This window comes from Amblyomma maculatum, chromosome 3 (assembly GCF_055883805.1).
Source record: "Amblyomma maculatum isolate TAMU_Amacu chromosome 3, ASM5588380v1, whole genome shotgun sequence".
Classification (NCBI taxonomy): domain Eukaryota; kingdom Metazoa; phylum Arthropoda; class Arachnida; order Ixodida; family Ixodidae; genus Amblyomma; species Amblyomma maculatum.
In genome coordinates, this window is record NC_139346.1 from 173544435 (window position 1) to 173556758 (window position 12324).

The 12324-nt window shown below is 44.9% G+C and overlaps 1 protein-coding gene across 1 annotated transcript in view; it reads right to left on the minus strand.

Moving 5' to 3' along the window:
• Positions 1-12015, minus strand: part of LOC146196971 (cationic amino acid transporter 4-like) — a 115239-nt gene extending 103224 nt beyond the window's left edge. The window contains exon 1 of the mRNA XM_084598685.1: positions 11669-12015. Coding sequence (XP_084454811.1) covers positions 11669-11692 — 24 coding nt within the window. The 5' untranslated portion in view covers positions 11693-12015. The remainder of the gene's footprint in view (positions 1-11668) is intronic.
• Between the last annotated feature and the right edge of the window lie 309 nt (positions 12016-12324).

Sequence of the window (12324 nt, forward strand, 5' to 3'; positions counted from 1 at the left end):
AGGAAGTTATCAGGTTCTGTAGAGGGCGCAGTAGAAGGTCACTAGATAGTATGAAGTGAGCTTATCATGGTTTATCTATCAGTGTTTTTAAATCTCTCTTTAGGCAATTAGCTCGTTGCGGCTTGAACAAAGTGTAGAAAGCGGCATGAACCGCAGAATAGAAGGAAATGCTGTCTAAATCTGCACTCTGAAGTACGCGCCGAATTACCCAGAGAAACAAAATGAATGCATAGATGGAGCACGGATGGTAGCTGATGGTATATATATATATATATATATATATATATATATATATATATATATATATATATATATATATATATATATATATATATATATATACATATATATAACGTTGCGGAGCGGCAAGCCGATGAAGAAAGGACACAGAACATGACCGACGGCGAGATGACGTTTAATGAAAGATGGCGGACTTAGCGCGAGCGCGCCTGCCCACGCCATTGCCTGCTTCTTCCTCTTCGCCCGTAACACTACCCGGGGCCACCGAGCGATCGTCCCGATCGGTGGACGAAGTCAAAGTTGATCAGATTTAAGACATGACGGTGATCTTGTGCGGAGCGGGGAAGAAAGAAGAGAACGAAGGTATTGGCTTGCCGCAATGATGACCAATGAAGCCTGGCCCAGGAAGCTTTCGTTGAGCCGGTCGCCAGGATTTGATGGCTGGGTGCTAGCCACGCATCAAACGGCACAGGCGGGGGCGATGTCTTCACGTGTAGTGTTGTATCGGGTGGGTGGGTTCGTCTGGTGGGCGTCTCGGGTCGGTCCGATCCTTCGGTCAGGTCTTTCATGCGCAGTGTCTTGTGATGTGTCCTTGCGCGTGTTCGTGGCGTCTCGGGTCGGTGGGATCTTAAAGTTGGGCTACTTGTGTTTCTTCACGTCTTTAATTTGGTCAGGGCGGCGGTCTGGGCGGGGGTGGAGAACGGCGATGTGGCGTCGGGTCTGGCAGCCTGGGGAACAGCCAGGTGATGCGTCGTCCCAGGAACCCGTTGCCGACGGCGCAAGATGACACAGGGCGCCGAAGCTCCGGGCCAGGATGGCGAGTGATGATGATGCACCCCGCACCTCCGCCACATGTTACGGGGCGGCAAGCCGATGAATAAAGGAGACAGAACATGACCGATGGCAATGGTCGTTTAATGAATGATGGCGGACCTAGCGCGAACGCGCCTGCCCACTCCATTGACTGCTTCTTCCTCTTCGCCCGTAACAATATATATATATATATATATATATATATATATATATATATATATATATATATATATATATATATATATAACGCCATGGCAAGGCATTTCGGTCATCCTCCCGTGTTGCCGTGCTCCTTTCTGTCCGCACCCGAAGAGCAGTTGTATTGGAGAGTTATAAACTACCACCGTCAGCTAATTTGGACCCGAATAATAAGCCTTTTTTTTATCGCAGACACGTGCCGTGCTGACCCAGCGTTCTTTCTGTAGATTTCAGCACGACTTAACGAAGCAGGTGCACGTAACTTATAGATTCGAAAGCGCGAGAACCCTCGAGGATCCCAATAGGTTTTCTAGTACACGGCGCGGCGAAACCGCCACTCGCCTTAATCGAACCTCTTTCTCCACTTGCTGCAGCGATGCGATTGACATCCATGCCTCCACTGCGCGTCATTTTCAGGTGTCAACCACTGCACTAATCGTACAAAAATATTAAATTAATTAAGAGGCTCGTGAAGATCAGCGAAAATCCCTTAGTGTATTGAAAGCATGCGAAGTTTGTCTATCTACCTACTTGAGAGGCTTCTAAACTTGTGCGGACGCTTACATTTTGGCTTTTTTTTTTTTCCTAATTGTAAACATGCATCCTTGACATTGCGCAGCAGAATATGACGGGCCGTATTTAACTCGTGGCCAGCAGAAATCAACGCACTATCACACTAATTCAAGCTCACGTGGACAGTAATAAAATGTCCCTATGTCTTCACAAGGAAGTACCTTGTCTCCGTGACGGCGTACGCAGAGAATGAGGTGAACGTGTAGTTGATGAAAGCGAAAAAAGCCGCAATTGTGGTTCCTCCGTAAGAAGAAGAGGAAAGGTGCAATAATTAATCCTCATCATAATCGTCATCATAGTCTAAATCGACATCATGAATTCTATGCCTACAACTCCAATGAACTCTGGCCTATTCCTCACTGTGGGTATGTGTAATATGCACAGAAGAAAAAAAAAAGAAGAGAAAGAAGAAAAAGAGGAAAAGAAGAAGAAAAAGAAAGGGAGTAATTCTTTATATGGGGAGTTCATTTCTGCGCAATTTGTACCGAGCATTGCACCAGTAAATATGCGATTGACTTCCGGTCTAGCAGCAATTCTCCCACGGCTAGTTCCTGGTCTCATATTCACGGCGAGTATGCCCGTTATTTGCTTATACCAAAACTATTTTCATCATTGTTGTGTTTTCCGCATCGTGCTCCCAAACATTGAGCTTTTGCAGCCGCCGAAACGACGAGAAATTATCACGGAAACACAGAAGACAACGTGATTTAGTCTAGTAGCGTTATTGCTGTGCTGGATGACGGAGTGGGTTGCTCATGTCTTAGTCACCGTGCGGCATTCGTCATTCTAAACAAATTGAACTCATTTTCTGCATTCCTTTTTTAATTGTCATGCGCAAGCTGCTCGGAAAACAGCTGTATGTATACCTTGACTCCGACAGAATGGAAATGACACCTGTTCCCTCTAAGAAGGGCAGTTGACAGCCGCATTTTTTTGTGTGTGCTTATTTTCTCTCAAAACCTTGCACTATACCGAGGACACCAGCACACATATGAATAGGAGCTAATTTCTTTCTTTTTTTTTTTCTCCGGAGGGAGTGACAGGATTGACCACATTTTACAACGCAGCCCTCGCACATCCGTCGCGCAACCTCGCGAAACACGCAATTCGCGTTGTATCACCAAGCAGAGAGGAAAGCGCAATAAGTTAGCGATTTCCCCGCCAATTCTGTTGCAGCTAGGCGGCCTGCCAGCCTCGTTGATTTACGAGGGAGCACGCGTGTCTTTCGGCGGACGCGTATTCATGGTATGTGCGCGAACAGGTGCGCGGCAGCCCTTTGATTCATCTCGTTTGGATGGCTCATCGTCTGAGTGCGCGCGAGAATCTCTCGAAAATTTCCATTCCCTTAGCGCACCTGCGATTATGGCGGGAGCACATTAAGGTGCGAGGCATAAGTCGATGAATACATGCCAAAAATATGTAAGCAGGGACCACTCATAGAATACAGTAACCGTCAGAACAAGCACCTTTTTATACTTCCCGTAAATACAGTTTAAAGCCGGGTAAACATATAGGCAGGGTTTTTGTTCGCTGTATAAGTGTTCTCTTTAACAGTTTTCATAAGTGTACAAAGCGCACTCAAGTGTGTGCGGACTTAACTACAGAATATCAAGTCAGGACAGCGGAGATGCCTGACGGGCCATTGTTATGATCAAGCTATCTAGTTACGGAGCCTAAGGTATCGGACTTATTACAATTCTTATCGGGATGCCTATTATAAGTTCAGAGAAAACGAAGTTGTCAATTCTGTGCTAGGGTACTAGAAATATTAGCTAGGCAATAAAATGTTTACGGCGTGTAGACGTTTATCGCATCAAGGTTTAAAGCCGGGTAAACAGCCAGTCGCTATTGCTAATTGAATATCTCCTAACCAAGTTCATGGTGCTCACCTCTTACGGCTGCTAGTTAGATTTGCTAACTTCCTGAGGCGAAATCGTTATATGGATCCCTAGAAGCTAAATTCGACGCCGTAGGTGCCAGCAGAATGTGGCACCGGAAGTCAAAGTCCCAAAAGGTCACGTGACGTCTTACGAAAGTGTATGTGGTCTCATCAGTCATATATCATGGATAGCATAGTAGTGCTAAGTCATGTAGCGTAATACTCAGATATTCATTTATTCATATTATGTATACAAAATATACATCCAAAGACCCTCATGGCTGAGAGTATATATGACGTTATAATAAGCCGTATAATCATGACCAGTCTCGTTTGATGTCATGAGGTATAAAAATAATGGAAGAGCTTTGTTCATGCAGCATGATGTGAATTATATGTAACTTCATACTAATCATATGACCTCACGCCTAAGTCATGATAAGAAATGTCACGTGATGCAGGATGATTTGCAAAACTTGATGACGTCACGTCAGAGTCACAAGAAGTGTTACGTGATTCACGATCATCAGCAGCAGCAAACTTCATTGAAGCATTCTTCGTAATGTTTTGTTTAGAGAGGATAACAAAACCCGGCTTCGGCGTTTTTTTTTTTTCTTTATCCACATGTCTTGCTTATCTGCGCTGTTAAGCGCCGAAACCTTAACCGACGCAAGCTGGACAACTTACGCGACGTGAACAGGTCCGTTCTTTGTGGCGTCATAATCAAGCAATCAGCTCATATCAATAGATTCGTTGACAGAGTGTCCTTAGGGCAGGCAAAGTGTGCCACAAAAGTTTCGTAGTGTTTCGTCTCATTTGTCACACTTGTGGTTTAAGCCGACGGATGGTCTGTATTTCGCGCACCCATCATGAGCTGATTGATTGCCTCGGGTATGCCCCCTTTTGCCCTCTGATGGCCGCAAACAAAATTAATAATAATAATCCCTCACAAAATGTAGAGCATGTCAGGCATTCTCGTCCTTTTTTTGATGATGTTGATGATGAACTGATTTTTTTGGCGCAAGGGCATCTATGGCCAAAGAGCGCCAAACACAAGGTGAAATGCCATCTCCGGTTGATGTGACAGCTTTGGCGATTATGTTGATGATGTGCTAAAAGCTATGGTGTATAGGGCCTAAAAGTTCGTTTGCAGTGTATGATCTCTAAAAACAGTGGTGTATAGAGCCTAAAACGTTCCGAGATGTATAGTGGTCTGAGTAAAATATTAAAAGAAGAAATGTAAATGTTAAAACGCTAGTTATCTAAGTAAGGGACGGGTTGAAGCCCACGTTGATAAAAAAATTGACATAAAAAGCCTACCTTTGAAAAATATTTAAGAACTCTTTCGGGTGAGAAGATTGGGTCATCGCCGAGAAATATGCACGGATGTTTCGGTATATGTTTTTGTGTATTTCGGGGAAATGATGTCGCCTTTGTTTTTCAAGTGTTGGAAATTCAATTAAAATATGTATTACTGTAAGATGACCACCCCATCTCGAGCAGCGTGGTGCAGGAGAGTTCGTTAAAAGGTATGAGTGTGTAGTATGTGTGTGTCCTATTCTCAGCCTGCACAAGGCTACTTCTTTGAATCTGTCTCTTTTGTCTGTAGTGTACCTGCCTATGATAGGTTTTATAGTGTGTAGTTTATTTTCAGTCGCTGTGTCCCATTCCTCTTGCCACTGTAGTCGAATTTTGTTTTTAATGTGTGGCTTGAGGTCCTGGTATATTATTTTGTCGATGTCTGTAGTATTTCGACAGGCAGCTGACACAGCAAGCTTATCAGCCGCCTCGTTACCTGGTATGCTACGGTGGCCTGGCACCCAGCAAAGTGTAATTTTAAGTTGTAATTTATGGGCAGTGATAAGTTTGTTAAATAGAGTATTCAGGGCTGGGTTCTTATTGTGCCATTTCCATGAAGTTAGGGAGGTTAAAACACTAAGGGAGTCTGTGTAGATGACCGATGACTGTATTTTGTTTTCTATAATGTGTCTCACAGCTAACAGGATACCGTGGGATTCTGCAGTAAATATACTTGTATGTCTGTTCAGTGTTTTTGTTAGTGAAAATTGTGGTCCATGTGCGGCACATGAGACTTGAGTCGACTTTGAAGCATCAGTATAATACTCATTACAAATGTATTTTGCCTGCAGAGACATGAAGTGCTGTTGTATGGCTATAGGAAGGGCATGTTTTCCGACTTGAAGGAATGTTAGGTCGCAATTAACAGCGTGCATTTCCCACGGAGCGATGAAGTCTTTTATGGAAGTTGTATGGAGGCTGCCAACCGGGATGTCCAGATATTCAATATGAGTGGCTAGTCTTATTGGGTATGGTGGTGTTAGTGACGGTTTTCTTGTGAAAAGTTCTGTGTTAGCTGTGTCAAGCAGGGGCCGGCGACAAGGATGGTCCAGTTGAGACAATATTTTGGTAGCATATCTTACAGCAATAAATTGTCTTCTTCGCTGTAATGACTATCGGTTAGCCTCAACATAGAGGCTAGCAATTGGGCTAGTTCGAAAAGCACCCGTGGCAAGGCGAAGGCCAAGGTGGTGCACTGGATCGAGCATTTTTAGGGCAGAAGGTGATGCTGACCCGTAAACCATTGAGCCATAGTCAATACGAGACAAAACTACGCTATTCAGGAGGCTCAAGAGGCAGTCACGATCTGTGCCCCAGGACTGGTGGGACAGAATTTTTAGCAGGTTCATTGCCTTCAGACATTTTAATCTCAGCTGTTTTATGTGTGATATGAAGGAAAGCTTTTCATCAAAAACTACACCGAGAAATTTATGTTCTTTTTGAACTGCAAGGCTCTGACCACTCAGTGTAATGTTGGGCTCAGGTCTAATGCCACGCTGCTTAGTGAAAAGCACGCAGACGGTCTTTGCAGAGTTAAACTTAAACCCATTGTTGTCAGCCCACCTAGCCAGTTTGTTGACGCCTAGTTGAATCTGGCGTTCACAGATGGCCAGGTTGCAAGATTTGAAACTTATCTGGACGTCATCGACATATAAAGAATAAGAGATGGTTCTTGCAGCACGCCTTTTAGCGAGTTCATTTTGACAATAAAAAGCGTGCAGCTAAGGACACCACCTTGAGGGACACCATTTTCCTGTATAAACAGCTTCGAGTATGTATTGCCAGCACGAACTTTGAAGGTTCGTTCAGACAAGTAGCTTTTTAACGTGTTCAACATGTTCCCTGTGATACCGAGAGAGAAGAGGTCGCGGATGATACCATAGCGCCATGCGGTATCATATGCTTTTTCAAGATCAAAAAAGACAGATAGACAGTGTTGTTTGTGTACAAAAGCATCCCTTGCATAGGACTCAAATGCAATGAGCTGATCGTTTGTTGATCGCCCAGCCCTAAAACCAGCTTGGTTTGTGTCAAGAATGCCATTGTATTCTAGGAAGTGAACAAGACGACGGTTTACCATTTTTTCGAAAAGCTTGCATAAGCAACTGGTTAGGGCGATTGGCCGATAGCTCGCTGCAAGTGTGGGTTCTTTGCCAGGTTTTAATATCGGGACAATGATTGCTTCCTTCCATGCTTGAGGAAAGCGTCCTGTGGCCCATATTTTATTATACAGGCAGAGTAGGGTTTCGAGGGTGTCCACATGGAGGTGCCTGAGCATTGCATATGTGATCCTGTCAGCACCAGCTGCTGTGTTCTTGCATGTGTCTAGTGCACTCTTCAGCTCCTGTAGTGTGAACGGGCTATTGTACCCTCCTGTGCATGGTCTCTTATCATGTATAGGTTTACTCTCTTCGGTCACCTTGTGCCGCAGAAAGGAATCTGTACAGTGTGCCGAGCTAAATATGTATTCAAAGCGTTTCCCTAGTGTGTCTGCTTGATGTTCTAGTGCGTCGCCACTGGTGCTGACAAGAGGTGTTGCGACAGTGGTATATCCTTTGAGTGCTCTTATTCTGTTGTAGACTTTGTGTGCGTCAGTATAAGAGTTCACAGACGAAAGGAACGAGGCCCAGCTTTCTCGCTTGGAGATGCGTCGAACACGCCTGCCATTTGCCTTTGCTCGCTTAAAGGCAATTAAGTTTTCAGCTGTGGGGTGTCGTCGCAAGTTCGACCATGCCTTGTTCTGAGCTTCACGAGCAGTCTTACATTCTGCATTCCACCAGGGTCTTCGTTTGTTTCGTGGCTTACTTGACGTTTGTGGGATGCATTTTTCTGCAGCTTCTATAATGTGCAGTGTGATCAAGCGCTGAGTTTCATCTACATCTAGACCATTAATGGATGAACAAGGCAGTGATGAGTGTTCCCTGAACATCTTCCAGCTGGCTGCATTTTCTTTGAATTTTCTGGGATTCGACACAGTTTCATTTCCGTTCCCAGTATATTTTATTAAGATCGGAAAATGGTCACTTCCGTATAGATTGTTAATGACAGTCCACTCTGTAGCTGCCAGGAACATCGAGGAGCCAATGGCTAGATCTATGGATGTGTAAGAGTTATGTGCTATATTGTAGTAAGTTGGCTGTTTCGTGTTTAGTATGCATGATCCCGAGGACAATAAGAATTTTTCGATTAGAACACCTCGGGAGTCCGTTCTTGTACATCCCCATAATGGGTGGTGAGCATTAAAGTCTCCAACCAGCAACCAAGGTTCCGGAAGTTGATCAATCAATTTTTCAAAACTTTCGCTACTTAGCTTATAAGTTGGAGCAATATACAGGGAACATACCGTTGTTATTTTACCATAAACTAAGCTTCTGATTGCCACTGCCTCTAAGTCTGTGTTGAGTGAGATGTTTCGAGAGGGGATTGATTTTTGTGTTACAATGGCAACGCCACCAGAGGAGTGAGAGCTGCCTTGCCTGTCGTTCCTGAATACATTATATTGCTTAAGGAAATTTGAGTCTGCTGGTTTTAAATGGGTTTCTTGCAGACAAAGTATGTTTGGTTGATAGTCCGCAAGAATTTCATATATATCATCTAAATTTTTAAAGAGTCCTCGGCAGTTCAAATAAATGAGGAGCGCCATAATTAAAAGTTATTTAGGGGACAAGTTTAAACTTAGGTTTGTAGATCCTTGGGACCTGTTATTGGGACTTTTCCCCTTCTTTTTCGCTCCAGTGAGCTTTGCCGCCTAGGCAGCTGGGGTGAAGAAGTTGTGTCCATCGCATCTTCAGATGCGGTGGACGACTGTGCAGAAAGCACAGGATTGTCAGTTTTAGGCCTCGACTCATGGGTCGAGGTTTTTGGGCCGGCTGACCTGGGGGTCCGCGCAGCCAGCTTTGCGGGTGGTGGTGGAGTAGTGCTAGCTGACTCCACCGAGGGCGCAGGTGGCGCTGCCCTGGAAGAACTGTGTGCTTCCTGGGCAAGTGCCGACGACCGCTTTGATGCCGCGCCCTGCTGCGTCACAACGGAGTAGTGTGGCTTTTGAGGAAGAGAAAGCCGCTTTCGTGCCTCTCCGTAAGATATATTTTCGGTGACTTTCAGTGTAATTATTTCTTTTTCTTTTTTCCAGTACGGACATGAGCGTGAATAAGCTGGGTGGTTACCTTCACAGTTTGAGCAGAGAAGCGGCTGTTCTTCGCAGTTGTCTGTAGGGTGTTCGTGCGAGGCACATTTTGCACATGTGAGTTGGCCACGGCAACTCTGAGAGCCATGGTCATATTTCTGACATTTGAAGCAACGGCGTGGGTTAGGGATGTAGGGCCTCAGTTTTATCTTTGTGTAGCCCACTTCGACAGATTCTGGGAGAGTGCTTGCAGCAAAGGTGAGTACAATGTGCTTTGTTTCTATCTCTTTGTTATCTCGTCTGATCTTTATCCGGTAAACATCTGCAACATTTTGTTCCTTCAGGCCTTCAAGAAGTTCTTGTTCACTCACGTACCTAAGGTCATCATTAGAGATTACTCCTCGGGCAGTGTTTAGTGATCGGTGCGGGCTATTTCTCCAAATGATTCGACTGCACTTAGCTTCTGATACTGATGATTGTATATTAATTCTAGTAGCAGGTCACCGTTTCCAAGTTTCTTTATCTTATAGCCCTGGCCAATGGCCTCAGTCAACGTTCGAGAAACAACAAATGGGGACACTAGTCGTGCAGTGATTTCCTCGTGGTCACTGTGGACCACGTGGAAACGAGGAAAGTTGTTTATGTTCTTTGAGAAGAACATGGTGGTCTCGGTGCGCCCCCTTTTAGAAGGAGGACGATCGGGGTTAAGGAGTTTAGATGCCATAAAAAATTGTATTGTTCGGCTGCAGTGCCAGCCACCCACCACGGAGCCCAACGAGGGGACGGGACAGAAATTGTCAATTCCTGCCCACGCCAGCTGTACACCGTAACTATAACCCAATATGGCGTAACTCAGGGTAGCTAGCCACACAAGGTTAACCCTCGCCGCCTGGAAGTAGGAAGAAATGAAGAAGGTAAGAGAGGACAGGACAGTTCTAAGAAAGAAAATAGGAAAGTGAAAGATGGATGGGGAGAACAGGAAAAGGCGACTGCCGATTTCCCCCGGGTGGGTCAGCCCGGAGGTGCCGTCTGTGGGAAGCGTGGGACAAAGTGGTGTGTTGCCTCCGCCGAGGGGCCTTAAAGGTCCAAACACTCGGTATCGGCTCAACCACCAGGATCCCCTTTTCCCCAGACACGGCGATGCCACGCACGGCTAAGCGTGGGTGCTCGGGGTCCGTGGTGTCGCGCAGTACACGCAAACATCTGCTTTAACAGATGCCCCCTGCGGGCTCCTTCTTTTTCTGCGAAATCTGCTTTCCCTAGTCATATTACGTCTTTCAAGCAACATCACATATCATGTTATCCCCGCGACTTACGTCACTGCATCTACAACATAACGCATAAAACCATGTAACACATCATTCAGTACTACAGCACGTCATGTTGATGAAGGTACTGGCTATGTGAGCTCTATTTGCGGTTTTTTTTTATAACATCCGTATTCACTAGATGAATGTAAGTGTTGATTCCGATTTCTTAATTTCGAAGTGCTATCATTGCAATCCGAGTCGCATTGACGTTCGAGAAAGAAGCGGGTGCGCATTCGATACGCCAAAGGAGAAATATCGAAGGTGAAAATCAATTTGGACCAAAGGAAAATCGGTTATTCAGGAGATCATGTTGCGAATCGGTGAGCAGGTTATCGTCGCCACACATATTGAAACCACCATGATGCATTACGACGACGAAAATTTTTCACACATATGTGTTTTCACAGAGGTAATGTGCTTTTCTACGCGTATTCTTGAGTGAACATAGCGAATCAAGTGGCAATACAAACACAGACTAATAAAAAGCTACCCTGAATCAAAATTTAATTTATCAAAACTCTGTACAACAAAGCCCGCTGCAATGGTAACGGCTTAGTTTCGATAAAGTGACTCATTTCTCAGTAATTGATTGTGGAAGACCATCAGGTGAAAAGTTGATTGGCGGGGTGAAGTCAAGGTTACCTAACGTTAGCTTTTACTTTCAGTTTCCGTTTTAATACATTCAATAAACACACGCTTTTCAAGCACAGGCGCAGAGCAATGGATGCCAATAAAGTATTTTACTCATTTGTTTTCACTAGCCAAGAAGCGTAATACGGGAATCCACGATTGCAAAAAAATAACTAAATAATAACTACTCACACATTCGCTTTTCAATCTCGATCGGCACCTCGTGAGGACATATTTATGCTGCCGAATAGAACTCTGTACCCGCTTTTACGGGTACAGAGTCTCGGTACCCGTACAGAGTACAGAGAAAGTGTGGCAGTCTCGGCACCCGCGAAATATTAGAAATCGCGTCTTATTTTCACCGCATGCAGTCAAAGGCATTCAGGCTCAAAGGTGCCTTTTTCGTAGCACTCTCAAGACTCGTTATTGTACACGGGGAAACATTATTTTCGGCCTCTGACGCAAGGTTAAACGCGTAGTTATCAATAATTACAAGCAATACTGAATCAGCGAAGGCAATGATCTCGATTATCGTCAACTCACCGATTTGTAGTTCAAGTCCCTCATCTTCAACAGTAACAGAAGCAGCAATTGCAAGGGCAACAGCAGCAGCGGCGGATGAGGCGTAGCGTAGCGGAACGATGCAGACAGCCGAAACACCGAGCGCAAAACGACTACACGTGCTGTGTGGCTGGGAAAGAGTCTATGCGGCTCTCATGCCGGTGATTTTCCTCTGACAGCAGCAACAATTGGGTAACGTAACGGAATAATTAAAAGATCTAGTGGAAAAAAACACTGCTGGTTATGGTACCTCCGCCCACTGACACTGTTGTCACTGTTTTTACTACGTCAGTAGTAGACAACCAGGGCAAGATAACTAAAAAAAAAAATGATGGCAGAAACCAAGTATGCCACCGCAGTGGTATGGTAAAAGAGACTGCGAACTGCAAAAGCGGAAGGATACATATGCACGGATGACTTCAAAGGCCACGCTGGGCATGCGCGCCTTTCGCTATCAAAACTGGGCCGAAAATCTGCTCCGTCAACGTCCTTGAACAGCTAACAGGATGTAATTGCGCAAGTTGCTTTTTTTTGTGTATGTTTATTTTAAGCGCCCCTTTTTCCTACTTTGTTACGGAAGGCAGGGATTTATGTTCAGGTCTATCGAAATAAAACACATAGGCAACCACTACTAGAAA